Below are 22,898 nucleotides of genomic sequence, written 5' to 3'. Positions count from 1 at the left end.
GGACCTGCTGTATAGCACAGGGAACTATATTCAATGTCTTATAACAACCTATAATGGAAAATAGTCTGACATATATATATATATATATATATAACTGAATCATTGTACTGTACACTTGAAGCTAACACAACACTGTAAATTAACTATAATTTAAAAAATGCAAATGTAAAAAAAATAAAAGAGGAAAGATTTATTATGTACAACGAGAAAACATCAAAGGACAGTAATACAAATATTTAGCATAAAAGCAGGGTACAGTGGTTCTGACTTGAGCTACAGTGGAAGATTAAACACAGGCCCACCTCTCCCTCTGTCTGGATCTATGATGAAAAACACATAACCAAAGGTATGCCCAGGAAGCAACTAAGATGTATGAATAGGAGATGTTCTCAAAGAAGAAAGTGCTGGAAGTACTGATTCACTTGTGTTTAAAAATATACATGTATGCTGTTGACTAATGAAAAATGATACCTTATATCAAAAACATACAAAGGATTACCACTACATCAAAACCATTTAAGACTGTTTTCAGAAATATGTGTGAATGTTATTTGACATCTACTTATCTCACTGCCCCTCCTCTACGTCTGTACATCGCCTTTCTTGGCTCAATCAAACAGTCCATTTCAGCAACGTTTGCTATAAGGCAAACTGATATTTAGGGAATCCTGCTTTTAGCATCAACAATTATAAATCTGGAGATAAACACTGATGTCAAAGTTATAATGACCCTGTATAAAAGAAAAAAAGTGCTTAGAATAGGGGGAAAAAACCCAAAACCTTTTCATGACATTAATTAATGAAAAACTATAGTTCTCTGAAATTAACAAGAATTACCCATAATATTACCCCAGTTAAGAAAATGCTAATATAGTGAAGTACTCAAGTCACTTTCTTTACAACCTCACCATCAAATACATAATTTTTCACCCATCAAATTTGTTATACTTGGAACTTTTAAACGGTGACTACAGATGCACATATATGTCATTGCTAATTCTTGCCTAGTTAAAATTTGATCCAGTGGGCCCAGTAGTAGGAAGGATGGAAAAGAAAACAATTTGAAGAGCACGACTGGCTGTTTTGGTCTGTTAGTAAAAGTTCTTTAAACAAATATATAAAACCTTAGCTCTCTTGCATTTGAATTACTCCAAATCTAAATGGGGCTTAGTAAAAAGACAGCTTTGGGGATAAGAATGGAGCCATAACCAACAGTAAACACTGTCACAAGAAGTTAAACAGCTAAGAGTTGACCCCCCTACATTGGGATTTGGTAGTGCTCCAGGAGAAAAGCAAGGAATTGTTGGGACACTGCTGATATATGTGTGACACTAGCCTCCACACTCAAAAATTCCAAAGTGGGAAATTCAACAGGATAGAGAAGAAACAAAAAACCAAAAAGAAAAAAGAAAGAAAAAGAGAGTGAGGGGTGGGGAGAGGGCCATATCAGCAGAAGCAGCAGAGATTCAAACTATGAGAGGGGCTGACCCTGGAAGGACCAGAAGAAATGACCATGGCAGCAAGCTGGAGGCAATCTTATCCAGAGAGAAAAAGACAAGTGCAGGGACCCTTAACCCCCAATCGCCCTCAGGTCACAGATAGAGACTCTAACACAAAAGAACATAGTCTTGAGAAAAATCAATACATCTAAGGTCCTTAACCGATGGCGAATGCAAATTTGGGTGTGTATGCATTTTCCTGACCCCAAGTGGTTGAAAACCAATGGTATGCCTCATCACAGGGACAAGCTAAGTCATTCACTCTGTGTCTCCTACCACCTTCAGAAAAGTACATGCTCATTTAAAAAGTCAACATATTAAAGAAGACAAATGTCAGGGAAGGTGGTGACTTTAAAAAGGGCTGAAAAAGAAAAAAAAAATCACTAGATGGTTTTCAATGGAGTACTGGGAATTATAAAGCACCCTCTTGCAGCCTCCTTTCCTTGTTCTTTACGTAGCTATTTCACAACTCCGTAAGTAAATCTGGTAGTGCAAATGGCTCTTTTCCACAGATACAAATAAATTCTGTCTAGTGAAGGTGCAATTGCTCCCTCATTTTCTTGTCTGCCTGTGTTACACTTGGCATTCTCCTTTGAAACGATCATAAGAGCTTACTGTTCCTCATTAGTTAACGAGTTAAGTAAAATCTTCGGCATGTCCCTTTTGTATTTTTATGAGACTCATGAGTTGATCTTCTTAAAAACATACCTTTTAACACATATTACGATTTTTTCATCAAAACCATATAAAGTAAAACAAAACAAACCAAAACAAAACTGCAGTCTATATAACCCTTTAGTGAGAACTAGTACATGTTTCCTGCAGCAACTAATTTCCCCAGGGTCCTGGAAAAGAAGAGTGTACTTATAAAAGTCCAATATTCCGTAGCTGATGGTTCTATGAACTGCCATACTGCTCAGGCATATTACTGAGACTCAGTTTCCCCATCTACAAGATGGGACTAATGATCCCCACCTCTTGGAGTGGTTGCAAAGATAAATGGACATGGAGCACAGAGGAGGATCTCACAGAATACCCATCACTGAACAGCTTTCTCCACAGGTTTGTTTAAAGAAGTCAACAAATTAAACTTCAAATACCTTCTGAGGTTCTCTGGTACTGAATGACATTTGGTGAAAATTAATCAACCCCTTCCGGAAGTAACATGGAGCTTAGAAATGCAAAATGCCAGACGGTTGTGTGAAAACAAAGACCTCACACGGTTTAGTGAATAACGAGTTATAGATCCTTTCCGTGATGACATTAAAAAAACTAAAATATATTAAAATTTCCTTTATCGGGGAATTTCTCTTTTTCTTAGGTGTTGAATCTGTTGTTAGCAATAGATTCAGTACCACAAGGTCTGTGATAGGTAACACAAGTGTATTTTGTCTAGAGAAAACTGGCCCCAGGAGAACAGAATTGAAGCACCCCACAAAAAGACAAACAGTATCAGCGTCCATACAAAGCTGTGCAAGAGAGGAAACAATGTAAAGGAAGTGGGCCACATATAAAGCCAAAGTGAAAGTCCACGGAGGCCAACAAGATTACTCCATAAAGTCCTAGCTTCTCCCCCAGACTTCCCAAAGCTTCCCAGGGAACTAGAGACCCAAAGGCAGGGCTTCCTGCCAAGTAAGAACAGCATGGACGGAAACAAAAGATCAAGGTCGAGAGTCCTGGGTTGTAGACTTGGGTGCAATTTAATTTCTTTGAATCTGTTTTCTCATCTGCTAAGTAGGGCATCATTTCAAGGTGGTATGGCTTAAGTGAGAGTTACTGAGTTACAAATCAGAAAACCCCCAGCAGCGTGCTGGGCTCATGACGACAGACCACAAATGCACACTGAGTTTTGCTCCCTTATTGAATACACTTGAGATAGAGAAGCAGGAATTCAAATCCAATATTTACATACACTGTATTCTTTCTACTCATTTCTCTTTATATCTTCTATTTTCCAAATTTGTAGACAAGCGGAATTATGCCCTAAAGAAAACACTATGAAGGCTTTTCCCCGTGTGACCTTGGGCTGTTTTTGTTGCTTGAATTCTAGAATCTTTTCATCACGATTTTGGGTTCAACTGTGTGTCTTTCATTCCTGTGGCTTACCTTTGTGATGATTTTGAAATTGAAAATGTCATTTCCTAAGTTTCAACACCTTTAACGTCATATTAGACTCCATCTCTGCTTTTTTTTTTTTTGGTTAATTTGCTCCAGGAATCATGTTGACTCCTTGACTGCTTTCTGAAAGGCATAAACTCTGACAAGATATCCCTGCTGCCTCTAGGTGCACTAATACCAGGATTGGAAGAAAGTTTGATGATATTTATATGAAGTGGTATGGTTGGATCCCACGGAATGTCAGTCTTGTAAATATTAGAAAAGAGGTTACAGGAATAGAAATGAATTTTGTAGCTACTCAGAGTGAGAGGTTTACAGTCATAAGAACCCACTGGCTAGCCACCATATTTTGAACTTATACTACATTATCCCCAGAACTGCCTAGAATATGCATTATCTTATTGAAATTTCACAACAATCCCAAGAGGGAGGTTGTCATTATCCCCATTTACAGATACAGTAACGGAGGCCCAGAGAAATTAAGTTGCTCTCTCAAGGCCATACAGTCAGTAAGTGGAAGAGAGGAACTTGATCCCAGATATGTCCAATTCCAAGCTATTCTCTTAAGAATTATGTTATAACACACAAGCATAAAAAAAGCTCTCTCTTGAAGTATGAGAAGACCTACTAATATTTGACTAAGTGAAGTGAAATAAAAGAAAAAAAAAAGAGAGCAGGTCTCCCTTGGAGGAAAGACATGGATTCCATAAGGTAGATCAACCCAGCTGGGCTTGAAATAGCCTGTATTTCCAGGGAAAACTCAGAATAGTTTTAAAACATTGAAAAATATAATTAAAAAGAATAATATGCTTACGTTACTCAAAAGCCGGAGTGTAAATATTTAAAGTGAGAAGTCTCTCTCAGCTTTGCCACCACTACGCAGTACTGATGTCAACCACTGCTGCCCAGAGGTAACAACTATTTTTAGACTTTTGGTATCCTTTCAGATTTGCTGTCTCTTCTGCATAGATAAGCATATATATGAATAGATAGATTCTGAGCAAGGTGAAGAGGTCTTAAAGGCTTGCAATTCTTAAGAAATGCTACTTTTGAGTGATGAGAGACTATAAACTGCATAATTCCAGTTTATGGAATTCTATAATTCCTTGCACGACTCTGACATAAAATGGTGAGATGCCAGAGGCACATGGCTATTACCTTTGTTCCCATACATGTGGTAGCAATAAGAGTCCTTCAGGGAGTGATGAGAAGGTAGTAAGTATGAAACAGAGGTCTTTATTTAATTGGGGGAGGGTGAAGTTATGATTAGAGCAATTGTGCAGAGTTTATCATCCAAATGGGGTCCCTTCGAAAAGGGCACTATTAGCAATTACACTACGACAACAAATCTGTGATTGTTCCAGCAGGTAAATGTAAGTGGTCACTAAAGACTACTTAACTACTCAGGCACTAAAGACACTCAAGACTAAATAAGAAAGGGTCAAAAGTCAGGGTTACCCAAATATTTAGGACCTGAGAAATTTCTTGGGAACCCCACAAGAGCACTAGCCAGCTTTTATTCCGAATTATGTTAAAAACAACAAAAACCTAATTCTTCAAGAAGTTAAGAGTCTTAAGTAGGGGGTGGCAGGGGTGATTCCCTCGAGCTAAATACATTTGGGAAACGATGTATACAAAGGTCCCATTTGAGTTGCAAAAAATGTACTAATAATATTAGAGGTCTTGAGGATTAGTGCAGTAAAGTAACATTTTAACTTTACCTACCCAAGTTTTCCAACCTAACTTCTCAGACGACCCATTAACAAGTTTGTAGGATAAGGTCAGTGAGAATTATTGGCTAACAAACTGACTTGAGTTCTTGCTAATCCTCTGGAACGGATTCACAATTGTCTTGTGCAAAGAGAGTCAGGCAAAGCCAGGTAATGTGGTGACTGTGAACGTGGGCTCCAGAGGCACACCGTCTGGGTCAGAAGCCTGGTTCTGCCACTGAGTGCCCGTGTCCAGGGGGCTAATTACCTAACCTCTCTGTGCCTCAGTATCCCCATATGCAAATGAGGATACCTGAGGTTGTTATGAAGATTAAATGAGAATAATCCATATAAAGTGCTTAGGGTAGTGCCAGATATTTAAAAATTGCGTCAGTTAACATGAACTATTATTACTGTTGTCGTTAATGTTGTCATCCTGATTCTTAAGGTAGATATTGTAGAAGATCGGCTGGTATGGGATGATCGAGTCTTGTGATCATGACTTGTGAAACAGGAGTGAGGAAAGAAGAGAGGACATTAACCTGAAGACACGAATCATTCAACAAAACTTCTGAGTGTTTATAATGTTGTGGTTTCAGAGATAAACAACCGATCCTTTCCCTCCAGTTCTCTCCGGACACTCAGTTTAATGTGGCATTGGGGTGCGGGGCAGATGAGCACACAGCTTGGCAGAACCCTAAACGTGACGGTAGCAAAGAGAGGGAATGATAATTTTGCTCAAAGGGGTGATGGAGGGAAACTAGGTTTGCAGAAGGTTTCACAAGTGGAGACTGACCCAGGAGGTTGCCTTAAAAGAAAAAGAAGACTCTGCTTTACAGAAATAAATGTGACTGCATTCCAGGGTGACCTACAGAATTCCTACAGGCGAGTTAGGGATTAAAAATTCTGCCCGGCAGCGTACCTATCTATATGTTAGAAACCCAAGGATGCATGTGGGTCCTATGGCTTTTAGAGAAACTTTAAACACAAACTATGTACAGCTTGCTGTCGAGGCCCAGGAAAACTTACTACAAAGGTTCTCAGTTTGCGAGAAAGCACTGGCAGGGAGAGGACAGATACAGCAGGTACTTGGGCAGCATTCTCCGTGGCAAGGCCCACGTGAATCAGAAGGGCCTGGAGCTTTCTTCGAAATGCAGATTGTCAGACCCACTGAATCAGAATCCTCAGGACTGCAGTCTAAGAAGCTGCATTTGGAAGAAGCACCCTGATGGATGGTTCTGAGGGAGAGTAAAGTTGGAGGACCCCTACTCTGAGGTGTACTCCTACAACGCTGTACTTTACAATTTTCCAATAGACATACTTTGGCCATGAAGACATGCTCTAAGTAGCCTGTGAACAGATCTAACTCCCCACTCAATTTTTTTTTCACCCAAAACTAGACGTGAGCTTGTGCACAGAATGCAGAGAAAATGTTCTCAGAATACAGCTTATTATATTAAAGCCTCAAAGAGAATAGAAAAGTTAGTCTCTTTAAATGATACTTTAACCAAAATTTGAACAGGGCCTAATAATTCTATCACTAAGCTTCATATGGGTTTGAAATTAAATAAAAATATCCTACATGTGTTTATACCAAACTGACTTTAGTGAACTATTCTTTTTCTTTTTAAATTAAATGAACCCTTCCTTATTTATTACATTGGATTAGGATACCATATATTTTTCTTGAAGACTTTTCAATTAAGCTGGGTTTATTTACATATTTTCTTGAGGACATGAAGCCTTTCCATTGTTGATATAATTCAAGCTTCCACCAGATTGTGGAGGAAAATCCTCTAAACAAGCTCCACGATTTTCTACACTTTTCCACTCCCTAAGTTCTCGCATCCTGCCAGAGGCCCTGGCTCCGGATGAATATTTATATTCACGCCGGGCTTCGAAAACCAGTAACAGACTTTAAAAGCCAACACACTGGAGTGCAGTTTAATTATCGAACCAGCCCCTAAAACTGGCATCGATGGTCAACACACCCTGTCTGGTCTCCTGGCCCTATAACGAAGACAAGCAGACAGTCAAAATAGAGCTGACATTTGCATGGCACTCCACAGTGTGCAAAATATTTGCACTATAACACTTCCATGTGTTTATGAAAGGGTTTCTTCTGGTTTCATCCTCTTATTATTATTTAACCCTGAAGAAGCAGATGAGAGAACTGACGCTTAGCAGTCAAGGGACTTGTCCAAGGGCACTGAATGGGGGCAGAGCCGAGGTACATGGCAGCCAACTATGGTGCATGGCTGCTCTGTAAGAAAAGTGAATTTTCTATCAAATGCTGTGATGTTCCTGAGCCAGCTGCATAATCCCACTTTTTAGAGCTTATCTGCTCCCCAAGATAAAGCAACTCCTTGAACCAAAAAATAAGGAGGATGGGTCTTACACATCAGAGAAGAGAAAAAAAAAATAAAGAAAATAAAAATTATGTGTCCACCCTGCTCCACCCCTGAAAAAGTCCTGCTCGTCCTTTAAGGCTCAGTTTAAACACCACCACTTCCAAGAAGGTTTTCCAAATCCAGCGGGGAAGTAATCTCCCAAATCCCAAGAAAAGAATAAAGTGTTCCCTCTTCTAATGTATTTTCTGCCTCGTGGGAGAATTAAATTCCTATCTTATCTTACTTGATTATAATCCTTGACAACTAAGGTACCACTCTATTCATCTCTCTATTCTTCAAAGTGCATAACACCTGCCCTCCAGCTACCATGGAGTGAAACAAACCCCACTGCTCTAATCTGCTTCCATGGAACCTATCACTATCTTCTCCGGCAATTCATGAAGATGTGTCAGGAAATCAATTCAATTTCATATATCTAGAGCTTAACAAACAAATTTACTTATCCTCTGTGGACAATATGCATTTTCTTTTCTTTTTTTTGTCTACTGCTTTTCTCCCCTGTCCTTTGCCAGAACATACAGAATGACCAGCCACTTTTGTTTGGCGAAGTGACCATATTTAGCTAACTCAATCCCTACAGCAAATGTTCTGGAATTTTTCATGAAAATATCCCAAAGCCATCTGTTTGAGTATTTTAGGAGCAGTGACTTCTTGGCCTCAGCTTGGGCATCTGTCAAATATGCATCCTGGCATAGCCTCCCCACATTCTTGACAAAACCTTTCCGCAATAACTGTATGAAAAGGTTAAGCTGGTCCAGCATTTTATAGCCATGTCAAGCCCTAAGAGGCCAGATCCCATTAAAGGTAAGCAAATGGTAAGATGCGATCTGCTGGGCCTTAAAGTGAACTATCTCATTCCAAGTATCAAGATACATTGAAGCTCTAAAACTCCAGGAGATAACCTTGAAAAAAGAAAACCCAGTGTGCTTACAGCTGGCTACCTCCAGTGTGGCACTCAGTTCTTTGTAAAGTGGTTTCTACCCCTCTTTCTAACCTTTTCTCCCTGCTCTTAATGCTCAGGTATCCTCCATTGTTTTATTTAGATCAGGATGCCTTGTAGAGGTTGTAACCTGGACACCCCGTTGTTTGGCCTGTACAGTGTTGTATTCATCTTAGAGTTAGTGGTCCATGTTTTAAAAAATTTAACCTCAAAATCTGTGTTTTTGATTATTATTATTATTTTTTTTTTAATAATCATAAGATCTGACCAAAACGGGCCCACATTCCCACACGGCAACCGTGGTCTTGAGGTAAGTTGTGGCTGCCGCCTTTAGAAGGAGAACACCCTGCCTGGTTTACCACAGGTCCTCCCTGGCCATCACCACCCAGTTACATTCAGCTCCCGGGCTCGGCAACCATTTGTGTGGATGACTTCTCCTTGAAGAAATAAATGGGACTACATTTCAGAGCCAACCTACGGAACTCCTATGGGCTCTTTGGAATTAGAATTCTGCCCTGCAGTGTACCTGTATGTCAGAAACAGAAGGGCATGTGCAAGTCCCATGGATTTTAGAAATAATTTAAACCTAAATTATGTATGGTCAGTGAGTGTCTACAGAAGGTCTGCTGGGTAAAAAGGTAGGAAGGTTAAGAGTAATAATAATTTGTTTTCGTAACACTTGTTATTTAGTTACAGGCATCAAAATCTCCCCCTAATTTCTACAGAATGTGTTCGCTGAGTCTCAGAGAGGTGGTGAATTTGCCAAATTTCTAAATATCCTGGGAGAAGTTGAACTTGGATTTTCCCATACCAGTTTGGAGCGCTACACAGTAAACAGACTTTTAGCAGAAAAGCCTTCTCCCAGTCAGTCACTCATTCATTCACTTAACACATTTTTTACTCAGCACCAAAATGCCTGCTCTCAAGAAGCACAGATTCTAGTAGAGGGAAACCTAAGACACAAAACCTAAGACACATGAAACAAATGTGTATGAACAGGTCAAATAGTGGCAGGGGGCTAGAAAAAAGTAAAGGGAGTGTGTGTGTTTTTGCTGGGGGGCGGGGTAGTGAGGAGACTGGGGGTGAGGGGGAGACTATGCTATTTTATCCCTGCTGTTTTAGTCAGGGAAGGCCTTTCTGGAAAGGTGACATTCGAGCAGAAACTTGAAGGAAGCAAGAGGGAGCCATCTTGGGTGAAATTCTATCCATTCCTCAATGATCCTTCCCAAATATATCTTCCTTGAAGGCTTTATTGACTAACCCTGTCAGAAACGTTCTATCCTCTCTCTCACTCTTTTTGCAAACTGCTTTACATCATAATTATTTGCTTCCATTTTCCCTGAAAGTAAAATCTTTGTGATTGGTTATAATTTATTATTTATTCCTTGCCACAATAAATGCTCAATTAATCTTTAAAATGTATCTGCTGGGTCAAAAAGATTCCCAGGTTGTTCTGGGGGAACAGGAAGCCAGGGGAGGAGTGAGAAAAGAGTACTGGTTTTTTATAAGACATAAGAAACTATAAATGAATTATTTTAATTAGGTATCATATCTCAAATACTTTAATTAAGTAGCATATCTCAAATACTTAATTAGGTAGCATACCTCAAATATCATATCTCAAATTTACCTAAGAAACGAATATTGCAATATAATCCTTTGGAAAAAATTTATTCTAAATGAGTCCATTCGTAACTTAAGATAGGCATCCAAAAAAAAAAAGTCATCTTTTGATAACACTTGAAACTGGTAAAAATTACTGAATAACCCACACTCTGCAGAGATAAGATAATTCTGTTTTTCAGAGAGATGTTGCTTTTTTAAGATTAAAAAAGGCATTTTTTAAGGATATATTCATAAGAAACTGGAAATTTAAAAAGGCATAAACTCTACCTTTCTTTGCTAGTTTGTTAAATAAAAAGTTGGGTTATAATATAAAAATCTTAAGTTTTCTATTTTGTCCTTATTGAAATTGGCTAACTTCAAATTATATTTAGAATTAAAAATAATAAAGCCAAACAGTTTTGTTAAAATAATCATAATTCTTTCATGTTGAGTCATAGTTGGTATATTAAACTCATTTTTCCATTAAAGAAAATAACTAAAAAAGGTCATTATAGTCAATCTCTTTTAAGAACTAAAAATCATTTCCCTAAGTACATTAACTTGCTGTCTTAGAGATGGATTACTTCCCTAATGGTAGATATCTGGGTAAAATAAACTTTGGCAAATAACGTAACCAATCAATTTTACCACCAGTTGCCAAATAACAGCAAAATAAATCACTTCTCTGAAACACTTTGGCTGTGCCCACCTTTCTGTAGTTTTGTCTTTCCACCCACTCACTCAGTGCTCCAGAATTAAGGCCACCATCCCACCTCTCCCCATTTCTGTCACCAGTCCTACTTTTAGAGATGGAAGAAGCCATGGAGACCACAGGCGGAAAACAGAGGCCCAGAGGTTAATGCAGGGTTACAATATGACCCCCATTAACTCCTGGTCGCTGGCTTCCCTGGGGAAAGGTGGTTTGGGATTATCAAAAGTAGCAAAGAGTTAATTCCTCCATTTAAAACAGAGCTTACAAACTTTGGGCTGGCAACACATTTTGGTTGGGCCCCCATAATTTTTTTTTTCTTTTTAAAACCGAGATAAAATTCATATCACATGAAAATCACCATTGTAGGGCTTCCCTGGTGGCGCAGTGGTTGAGAGTCCGCCTGCCGATGCAGGGGACACAGGTTTGTGCCCCGGTCTGGGAAGATCCCACATGCCGCGGAGCGGCTAGGACCGTGAGCCATGGCCACTGAACCTGTGAGTCCGGAGCCTGTGCTCCGCAACGGGAGAGGCCACAACAGTGAGAGGCCCACATAACGCAGAAAAAAAAAAAAAAAAATCACCATTGTAACCATCTCAAAAGGATAAAACTCAGTGATTTTTATTATATTCACAATGGGCAACAATCATCACTAATTCCAGAACACTTCATCAACCCCAAAATGGGCCCTCATAATGTTTTAATTTTGTTTTTCTAATTAGTAAAAGCCATGTAAAAGTTGGGAGCATTGACCTAAAAATTCACATTTCCCATTTCTCAAGAAAAATCTGACCTTCTGGTAACATTTGGGGGCAGGGGGTACAAGGGAGTACGAAACAGGTCCTGTCCAGTTAACCACCTGGCCACACGCCCACAGAGGCCAGGAAATGAGCCAAGACCTGTGAGTTAGCCACCCCTGCTTTAAAGGCTCAGGGACTCAAATCCTTCTGAATCACTTTTCAGACCTGGGTGTGACTCTGGCAGTGATTCCAAAGCGCTCGCAGCCCTCTGTTCCCCTAGCTGGCAATCAAGCTGAGCAAGAAGACTTCCTAGTTCTGACTTGTCAACACATCTCTAGGCTTCCACCACCTTCTCCTCCAAATGCCTTGCATTTTCCACCCCAGCATATTTGCTGAAATCTCTCTCTTCACTGAAAAAGCCATCCTGTGTGTACCTGAGCAGCACTCTAAACCCTCATCCTTTGAGCACCACTGTCACAACTTGCCTTTGCTTTTTTTTTTTTTTTTTGCGTTACGCGGGACTCTCACTGTTGTGGCCTCTCCCGTTGTGGAGCACAGGCTCTGGACGCGCAGGCTCAGCGGCCATGGCTCACGGGCCTAGACGCTCCACGGCATGTGGGATCCTCCCAGACCGGGACACGAACCCATGTCCCCTGCATCGGCAGGCAGACTCTCAACCACTGCGCCACCAGGGAAGCCCAGTTTATTGTATTTTTTAGATTCCACATATAACTGATAACATACAGTATTTGTCTTTCTCTGCCTGACTTATTTCACTTAGCATAAAGTCCATCTGTGTTGCTGCAAATACTTGCCTTTGTTTTCTACTTACTATCTGTATTTTATTTCCCTCTGGTTACTTGTTACTGAAAAAAAATTTATTTATCAAAGGAATCATATACACAATGTGAATGGAAACTGCTACTCCTCCCCTAAATATACCATAATCATAAAAATCATTAAAAATTTGTTAAATCAAAAAAAAATTTGTTAAATCATAAAAATTATTTCAATGAGGAAAAAAAAAACCCATTACTGTTCATTTCTAGCTAGATATCGCTGTCTGCCAAAGGCCATGAGCCCCATGTCTAACTGCGTGGCACAAAAGGGGTGAGTCAGTGTGAATAAAGTGGCAAAGGTCACACAGCCCCAAAAAGGCATTCTCTGGGAATGATGTAAAGGATTCCAAGGGAGCTGAAAGGGACCAATCGTCTTGTAAAGTTACTGAAGATGATCTTACTCTGTGCCTGGGGCCTCCTAAAATCATTTACCGTACCGCCACCAACGGTACAGCCACCACATTTTGGGAAATCCTGTCCAAAGCTTCCTGCCAATGCATTCATCTCAACAGTTGTGCCTCAGAGGTCTCGGCCACGGATAGCCCTTCCTGAACCTCTCTAACCCGGATGTGGCATCCCCCTTGTATGTACTTCCTCGTGTACATGTCTGACATCTTCTCCGGACTGAAAGGCCCTCAAGGACAGAGACAGGTCTTCCATAGTACATAATATTCTCTGGTGAAAGCTACTGGCATTAACTTACACCTGGTCAGATTCGTGGCATATGCCTGTCTTGACATCCCTAGCGAGGAGAGTTTTGAAGTGACTTTAAAAAATTGCAAACCAGTTTCTAAATGAACTAAAACATGTCCTAATAGATAAAGTGCCCAATATGGTGAAAGACACAGGGATAAATAACTGCATACCTTTGCTTTCTTAAATTTAAGGATTTTATAAAGCACTGAATACAATTACTATTGGTGTGCTAAGTAAGAGCTATCCTATTTAGGTCAGGTTTTGTTTTAAAGGTAAGGAAGTGTGCCTAGCAGGCTGGGAAGGGGGGTAGGTGTCTAGGCTTTGTTTCTGGGGTGGACAGAGGGGTTGAGCACCTTCTGTGATGACTCCGGGTGTCACTCATGCCCAGAAAGAATCGGTTCACACTAGCTGGCTCAACTTGATAAAGAGACACAGGACAAAGATTTCCACAGGCAAATAAAAGCAGTGTCTACTAACCTAACATTAAATATATATATATATATATATATATAGAGAGAGAGAGAGAGAGAGAGAGAGAGAGAGAGAGAGAGACAATTTGTGATGCTCAATTTGTACTTTTATGGTATCCAGATTAATCTTCTAGAAGATTGGAGGCCTTATAACATCAGTACACACGGTGCACATGATGCTCATTTATAAGGCTAGAAAGAAAATTTTCTGAGTCAAATGATTAGCAAGTTTTATGATCATATCTTTGTTCTTGGGAAATATTCCTGATCATATCTAGTGGTTATTTTATATTGATAAATAATAGAACCTCCAATTAAAGCACTGTTTCTATGGAGAAAGACAATCTACTTTTTTTGAAATTTTCTTTTTCATATGATTTCTAATACCCTCAGTCCTGCAAAAATAGAAGATATCTTAGAAGAATAATGTTGAATTTATCTCTAAGGTGAGACAATGTAAATTGTAAAGATTACATGCTTAGGAAAAAGATGAATCAAGTCTTTAGAATGTATGATTTGAGTCAGTTTCTAAATCTGAAAATTAAATCTATCCTAACCGAAAAGTTTCCCCCTTGAACTAATCTCCTGTTAATTTTCAATTCATGTCATTCAGTCTACTCCTGCTTTGAAAAGGATGGTGAGGGGAGTTAACAAATTTGCCAGAAACAATGGCTTTTCCTCTTACATTTTCAGCATCCTTTTTTTTTTTTTTTGGCTGTGTTGGGTCTTCGTTGCTGTGCGCGGGCTTCCTCTAGTTGCGGTGAGTGGGGACTACTCTTTGTTGCAGTGTGTGGGCTCTAGGCACATGGGCTTCAGTAGTTGTGGTACGCGGGCTCAGTAGTTGTGGCTTGCGGGCTCTAGAGCACAGGCTCAGTAGTTGTGGTGCATGAGCTTAGTTGCTCCGCGGCATGTGGGATCTTCCCAGACCAGGGTTCAAACCCGTGTCCCCTGCATTGGCAGGTGGATTCTTAACCACTGCGCCACTAGGGGAGCCCCTTTCAGCATCCATTTTTAATGCCATTTGTTGATCTTAGAATGAAGGAAACAGATGCTACTGTTGGACATGAAATGTCATCTCATACAGTATTTTTAAGCTGTCAGCTGTACAGTTAGTCTTTATTTAGGCAATGGACAAGTGCTTCTCTGTACCTTTATTTCCCTGAAACATACAAATACACAAATACCAGAACTCCACCCACTTTCCGATGCAGGGCATGATCTATAGGAAATATCCAAAATGAATTCTGCCATATTTTCCCTGTTGACAAATCAAAATGAAATCTTTTTCCACTACATACTACAGAACAAAATAAAACCATATGTCGTACTACCCCCACTGAAACTTAGAAACCATGTTTAAATGAATGTTTAGAGACTCTAGCTAACCTCAAAAGAAATTGAATTCTTGAATAGCAAGTGTCTAGCATCTATGAGTATTTTTCTTCCATTAAATTGGTATTTTCACAAAATAGAGCAACCTTAGATACAGGCCAAAAAAAAAAAAAGAGAATGTTTTAGAACTCTTGGATTAAGATTCTAGGTTCCAAATGTAGGCCTCAATAATCTCCCAGGTCTCCAAAGTTTTAATGGCTCCTAATAAAGTATCAAGGGGTCAGAGGTTGGGTCATCTTTTCTTGAGCTGACTTACAGCTCACTTCATTCTGATCGAGGAAAAAGAATCTGAAATATTTTAATACAGTATTTTTTTTCATCATGAGGGATAGCTGAAAAATGACCGGAACACTAGTTGGAGGCTAGTGTTGGGTCAGTAGAGGTCTTAGTAACAGTTATTCCTTTGTCTTTGGGCTCAAGGCCAAGCGGTGGCCACTTTGGGAGCCCTCCTGGTCTTAGAGGCAAGATTTTCTTTTCAGGCACAATTCATATTATTTTGATCAGCAGTGTGCCTTTATCATCCATTATTTTATAGAACTTCTGAGCATGTATGTGCATGGTTAAAGAGGGCTGAGGCCTTCCGTTTGCTGTCAAATTCTGATGAAGTCCATTTCTTATCTTCTAGATATAAATAAGTGAAAGCTGAGATTTTAGTTGTTAGAAGGCTTTACCCAGCCCCAAAGCGTTTTACATCTGGATCTGCCCACTGTTTCTCTGTCCCTCAATCAACTAACATCTTTTTCTTCTCTAATCTTTCTCCTAAAATTGCTTTTTATTTTAAACTAGATTTAACTAGTGATAAGCTACAATGGCTGGAACGCAAGAAGAACTCCACAGATGTACAATTCCAATGAGCTGAAACAGAGAGATGCTTCTGCGGCAACAACAGCTACAAAAAACCAGTGAGAAAAAAAAGAGGCATATCAAACACAAGAGTTGCCTAAAACACTCCCTTTTCTATTGCCCCACAAGACGTGCCAGAAGCGCACTGATCATGAAGCCCACCTGACCCAAATTTGAAAGACAACTCTCCAGTCCCCATCAACTTTTCAACAGAGTAATAAGTTAGCCTGTTACAGACTCCAGCAGCCTAGACAGTGCTGGTCTGGTTAAAGCCCACCCATGGGTCTGTGCTGAGCCTAGGCATGACCACTGTGATTCAAAACACTAGGTAAGAGACTGATTATCACCCTGAAGGCTTCCAAGGAACCAGCACAAAGAAAGTCCTAACAGGCCTTCTCTTAAATGCCCCTCACATGCACAGTATATTCTGAATGTCCATCTTGGTTTCAGCTGACAGCTAGCACCATGCATGGTATAACCACCTACCGAGCACAGTCCCCTCCTGTACCTAAAACCCAGACAGCAAGGCCAGATGATGACTCATCATCAATGTTTGGATAATCCATCAATCTCACGAAAATAGCAGAGGTTTAAATTCTGCAAAATATTTTACCCTCTGGACCATATGTCTACCCTCACACTTCATTGGTTACCAAGTATTTTCCGTTTCCCTACACTGTGCCCAACATCACAAAAACTAGAAGAGTCTTGCCACAACAAGGCGACAAAGATAGAGAAGTAGTCTTCACGACAGAGGTAGAGAAGATTAACATTTCAGATCAGGGAATCATTTTATTCAGTGAAAGTTTGGCTTGTATACACAGTTCCCCTTTTCCCCCTGAAAACATCTGACTAGAACAGGTATAGGTTATTTGGAGCACAGGAGTCCTATATTTTTAAAAGACTTGATTTTTATCAAGTTCTAATCCAGGGCATAGCAGGGACTATTCTACTCTGTCCTGCCTGGAACTCGAAAACAGAGAAGACGGTAAAGAGGAGCACAGGAGAAGAAACATCATTTCAGAGTCACAGCCACATTCTGCTCAAGTATGGTAAATAGAACCCCGCTCTTTATAAATTTATGATTTATTTCTAAATTTGGCAAATAAAGCTGAGTTGTCCCAAAGAACCATTACTGACCTCACCCTAACCCAAACTAAAAATATTTTGCATGTATTTTGTATTTTAAATCATCATTCTCTGGCAAGTTTCTTATTTGAAAAACGAATAGAAGCTCAAACACCTGCACAGAGTTAAGAGAAACACTTTTTTGTTGTTGTTGTTAGAGACTCTCATCTAATAAATGTTGTCTCTAATTCAGCATTTCCAAAGAACATGGCATTAAGACTTCTTAAATCCCTAAGACCAAAAAGAAAAAAAAAATGCTGTTTAGAATTAGAAAGAAAGGAGAGAAAAAACTGTATTAAGAGAGGGAAAGTTATGTTATTTAGGGAGACAGCAAGACAAAATAAAATATGAAGTTATCTTTGAAGTCCTGAAACAATAACCGTGTGCAGAGAGGTGCTAAAAAACCTTTTGGTATCTGTCAAAATAGTATAGATTCTTCCTAAGTTGCTATCTGACAAAAGAAATCGAAGAATCACTAGAATGATTGGAAGTAACTTTGGGGGAAAAAAATGCTGCTTCAAGTATACCTTAGATTCAAGAAGACAAGTCTTGAGTATACAGTTGTCTGGGCACGTCCTTGATGCTTTCAGTTTAAGCTGCTACATACGCAGGTGAAGATTATTTCCCCATTACCTACCTCAGGAGGGGTGATGATTTAAAAGGAGCTAAAAATAAAGGAGGCAACAAGGAAAGAATACTGACTGGAGCTGATTCTCACGTCTATTCAAATATCCTCTTATTTCATTAAAAAAAAACAAAACCCACCAACACCATAAAGTTTCAATCTGTATAACAGAAAATGTCAGGTGAAGTGACGGCCTGGTAAAAGTGAGAAAGCCAAGTGGCTGCTGAGAGCTTCACACTTATAGCCATGTTGAACTGAGTGACAAAGATCTATTCTGTCCAGAAATCCCCCACTTTATTTTTAAGCCTGGAAACTGGTTAGTCATATCTATACTGAACACTTCCTGTCCAGGGGCATGATGATGGCGACAAACTGCCAAGTTTAGTAGCTGCTTACATTCTGTCAATTGAGTCATTCATGGAATAGAAAACAGCATCAAACATTAAAAAAAAACTGGCTAACTGAAGCTTTAAAAGATATACAAGGAAAACAGGTTTGACTATTTCACAGAATAAGGATAGATGGTGCCAGGAAAACAAAACAGAAAGAAAAGAACATACAATGTTACTCTAAGAGACTATTTTCTGGTAGTTTCTGTGATATTCCAGTATTACTACCAAATATACAGTTCTCTCACTCCCCCCTGGGTTAAATAGTCCAGTTGACATTCCACATCTTCATTTACAAAAATGCCCCAAGATACAGAAGATCTCAAGGAACTAAGCAACAACAACAGAATCAATTTATTCCTTTTTGTGTTTAATTTTAATCTAATTATATTTTAAAGGAAGGGTCACCTGAGAATTTTAAAGAAACAAGAATACGAAGGACTGAAATACAGATCAGGAAGGTCTTTATCCACTGGTCAAACACCATAATGTTACATTAAAAACCCATCTTTGAGAAAGAGAGGAATACAATTAAGGATTGTAAGAATGACCCTTTCCCTAGCAGCCCTGAGGGCTACGTCAGGCTTCAGTTATAATTTACCTGATTAACCCTTATACATGCTGAGACAAGCCAGCTGAAGTTCCACTGCTGAGAAGCACAAGGAACACCTCCCCTACCCCCCGCCCCCGCCCCAAGCGCTGGCAGAGGAGCAGCCCCAAAGCATGCTGGGATGGACGGCGACAACAAGAACGTCAAGTAACAGCTCCTGCACTTCCAGGATTATCCCCTTGATCATCAAGTCTGAGCAAATGATCGTGTGAGCCAAATAATGGACACCAGCTCTGCCCATAAAAACCCTCCGCCTGAGATTCTTCAGTGAGCTTGCTCACTTAGCAAGTGAGACTTGCTAATGAGTGAAGCCACAGAAATTAGGCGCAGCGTCATTGGGGGAGGGTGACGATGGTTCTCTCCTCCTCCAACAGCCATGCACTAAAAGTCCCACTGGCCTTCCATCCAAAGGATGGTACGGTACAGCTGACTGCTTTGAGAGGACTCCGCCGGGCTGGTATTACTGCTTTTCTAATTCATCATCTGCCACTGGCAAGCTTTTTGAGGAAATCATTTTTATAACCCAGTAGAAAGTCACTAGGAATCCAAGCCAACACAACACAGACCTTGCTTCAGACCAGCCCGATTTAGCCGTTGGAAAAGCAGCAGCATTCCTCAGTGTCACGTCCTTGTTTATGGGCCCCTGCATTAATCCTGCCTGAGAAGAACTGGAGTGCTTGTGTGTCCTCCAAACGCCACTATGCTCACGGGCTCCAAGCTGCATCTTAACTTTGGAGACCAGCACTCCTTCATACCTCCTGTTAACTGCACAAGCAAACAAAATAAACTGCCAAAACTTCTCACCTCAGTCACGGTGGTCTCTTGCCTCTCTAGTGTTGCATAAATTATCTTTTTTTTTTTTCCATTTCCAAGTTATTTCCTTACACCTCCCTTCCCCTCTCTCTCCTAGGAGGTTCCGCATCAAGTCTGGGTCCCACCCTGTGCCTGCCACTGCCTGCCACTCCCCGTCCCTCTCACTCACTATTTCTTCCTCATTGTTCCCTTGAAATGTCAAAACCTGCCAAACGGCCACTCCCTCGACTTCCTTCACTATTCTTGTTTCCCAGTAGTTCTTCTCCTTCCCTTTTGTTGGCGCTACTGGCCCCTGAATTCTACCTCCTTGGAAACTCTGGAGAGACTCCGTCTTTAATTATCTCCTTTGTCTGAAGAACCTGAGTCCAGCGTTTAGACTTGTGATATTGCAGAGGGGTGCATTTTCATTCTAGCTGTTTCATAACTGACTTAATTCTAATTTTAACCCTCAAAGGTGAAAATGGTTTTGTAAGTGCTTTACAATAAGGAGAACAGTCAGTGCACTAATAGTTTACTGTTATCAGATAACTTTACAGAAGAAAAACATTCCTTGGAGCAAGCCCATCCTTGCTTGCTTTTTACAGAATGGGAAATGAGTACTTCTTAACCAGGTAAATGTTGTAGGTAGGCCACGGTGGGTTCTGTCTTTGTGATTATAACTCTCCTTATTTATCCAGCACCTCCTGGGTGAAGCTGTCTTATCACTGATATAGCATTATCTCATTGGTGCTCACCTCAGGAGAGATTAAAAATTCCTCAGAAAGGCTCAACTTACTAGTGTGGCTCAAATCCTATTTAACATGTAAAAGACTAAAACCCTCAGAGCTTCAGAGTATATGTCAAATCTAGGGTACCCCTGGCAGAACCACCAGTGGTTTTCCAAAACATGCATTCCTGTCATATGGGGGAAAAAAAAAAATGGGGCAGAGAGGAAGTAAAGGTGAAAGGGAAGAGAGAAAAATTCCCTAATTCTCAGACTGGCCAAAACTTTTTCCCAGTATGAAGAGCTGGATTAAATTTCCTACCTATATTCACTTCTTACCCTTAAGCACCAGTGCTGATTTTGTGCAATGCCACAGGGAGAGGTCAGAGGTGATGGCGGTGGAGATCAGGAAGGAAGCTACTGGCAACTAGGACTTGGAAGGTCCTAGGGTGATCAAAGTCTCCCTTCCTCAGGAGACTGGGTGCTTGCTCACAGGTGGGGCAGTCATCCCCTGGGCCCCGCATGCCTTCCCTCATTTCCTAGGGTGTCCACTAAATATTGACGGAACACTCATGACGTATTCTTAGCAGATGAGCTCTTCAAACACAGGCTCAAAGCTTTTGCTGAGGCCCAAGGAGAAGACAGCAAAGCAATTTTCTACAGCACCTCTCCTTAGACATGGCTGACCACTGCCTCCATGGGGCTCTTGTCCTCCTGGCTTCTAAAGCCCTGCTCTCTCCTTGGTTTCCTCCTACCTCTTGAGTGTCTCCATTTCTGTTTCCTTTACTGGATGCATCTAGCTCTTTCCCTTGTAAAAGTGGGTATTCTCAGAGACTAACTCCACAGACCAGCCCCCACCTCTCTCTTCAATCTTACCCTTAGAGATCACGTAAGGGAAATCAATTCTCCTCTTCTGAGTGGAGAGTCACATACTTTTCTGCCCAGGGTCCTTTACCAGGGCTCAGCTGATCCTCCAGACCAACCCAGGGTTCTTGTCAGCTTAGTATTCCTACAACACTACTTTGCACCTACCCTATTCCAGCTCAACCCCCCCCCCCCGGTTCTTTACAATAATTGTGTTTGCCTCCTAAATGGTATCTCAGGCATGCTTTAGTCTAATGTCAATGCCTTCATTTTTCTAACGAGGAAACTGAAGTTCTGAAAGACTAATCAGCGACTGAAGGTTGCACAGACAACCAAGGGCAAAGTCAGGAGTACAACTGGTCTCCTGATTCCCAGTGCCTTGTCTGCTACCCATAATGTCCCTCTGGGCAGCTTGGCTTCTAGGCTGGCGCCAGGTACCACTGCAATACAGCCCACGAACGCTGCCCATGAACCCTCCACTCCATGCTGCCATAAACCTCCTTCCTTCACTCTCCTCTGCTCTTCCCTAAAGGGCCTTGCTGAAGTCCCAGCTCACCCCTCTGTGAAGGCACTGCTGCCCACGACAATGTCTGGTGAACACTCTCTCCTCTAGATTCTCAAAGGGTCTGCTGCCTCATCTTCTGACCTGTACCCAACCTAAGCTCCCCATCATGTATTTTGTCCTATGAATGCACACGTCCTGTGTGTGATGGCCTGAACCAGGAGTTCTGTCAGGGCAGGGCCCTCTATACACACAATCTGCTTCTCCAGGCCCCGCAGAGGAAGTACTAACTCAGTCAACGTTTGCTGCTATGAGTAGCCCAGGGAAGGCAGCAGTGATTGAGGGAGAGAGGCTGTACCTGGGAAACAGGACTGTCCACGGTGAGCAGAACAGCCTGTACTTCTGGGGACACCTCTGGCCCCCAGCTCCTCAGCCTAGTGGAGGGGGCCACATGAAAACACATACCTGGGCCAGGTGAGCTGGCATCAAAGATACATGGCAGGTCACACTGGAAGGAAAGTTCATAAATTCCTTATTTTCTTCCTGACAGTCAACCCTGACTTGGGGACATGAGGTCTTAAGGCTTCAGGCCTCAAGCTGTCATGGTCACTTAGGGCATTCTGCTTAGTGGCCTCTTTGCTTCAGCATTTCCTTGGAAGAAACTTTACTCCCAGTTATCTATAAAATTAAATGTTTGTTCACGATGAAGCTGGAGACTGAATTCCAATGTAAGTCCACAGACGATGCTATGTATACAAACACAAACGCCCATACATCTTTAAAACCGTAAATACCGTAGGTACCAACCTAACAACACGGGATTTACAGTCTTACAGATTCCCGGAGTAGCATTCCCTCAGCCATTTACTGCCCACTCTGCGGTCAGTCACTCAGGACACACTACAGGTCTACACCTAACTCTCCTTCAAGGTCTAGAACAAGATTTAAGACACATGATAAATGTAATTGACATTGCTATATCTTATATACGAAAATTTTTAAGAGAGTGAATCCTAAGAGCTCTCATCGCGAGGAAAAAAAAATTTTTCCTGTTTCTTTAAATTTGTATCTATATGAGATGACAGATATTCACTAAACTTATTGTGATAATCATTTCATGATGTTAAGTCCAATCATTATGCTGTACACCTTAAATTTACACAGTGCTGCATGTCAATTATATCTTAACAAAACTGGAAGAAAAAAGATCTAAGCAATTGCTCTTTCAGGTATCTCGATCAGCGGTGGGGGGAGCAGTGGGCTGCTTCTCAAAAAAGAACATGTTCTGACTCC

The 22,898-nt window shown here is 40.8% G+C and overlaps 1 protein-coding gene across 8 annotated transcripts in view; it reads right to left on the bottom strand.

Moving 5' to 3' along the window:
- Positions 1-22,898, bottom strand: part of TNFAIP8 (TNF alpha induced protein 8) — a 123,502-nt gene that overhangs the window by 5,835 nt on the left and 94,769 nt on the right. Inside the window, exon 1 of one of the 8 annotated variants that reach the window (XM_060143469.1) lies at positions 22,071-22,090. The exons of 5 other annotated variants lie outside the window; for them this stretch is intronic. Coding sequence is in view for 1 of the 3 variants with exons in the window: in XM_060143464.1 (XP_059999447.1) it covers positions 19,290-19,335 (46 nt within the window). In the remaining 2 variants the exon portion in view is untranslated. Of the gene's footprint in view, positions 1-5,937; positions 6,024-19,289; positions 19,498-22,070; positions 22,091-22,898 lie in introns of those variants that run through there. 2 more of the 8 variants (XM_060143464.1, XR_009539553.1) reach the window with 2 other exon arrangements.

This window comes from Lagenorhynchus albirostris, chromosome 3 (assembly GCF_949774975.1).
Source record: "Lagenorhynchus albirostris chromosome 3, mLagAlb1.1, whole genome shotgun sequence".
In the NCBI taxonomy this organism is placed as follows: domain Eukaryota; kingdom Metazoa; phylum Chordata; class Mammalia; order Artiodactyla; family Delphinidae; genus Lagenorhynchus; species Lagenorhynchus albirostris.
The sequence above is the reverse complement of the archived record's forward strand: the minus strand, read 5'-3'. Positions and strand labels throughout refer to the sequence as shown.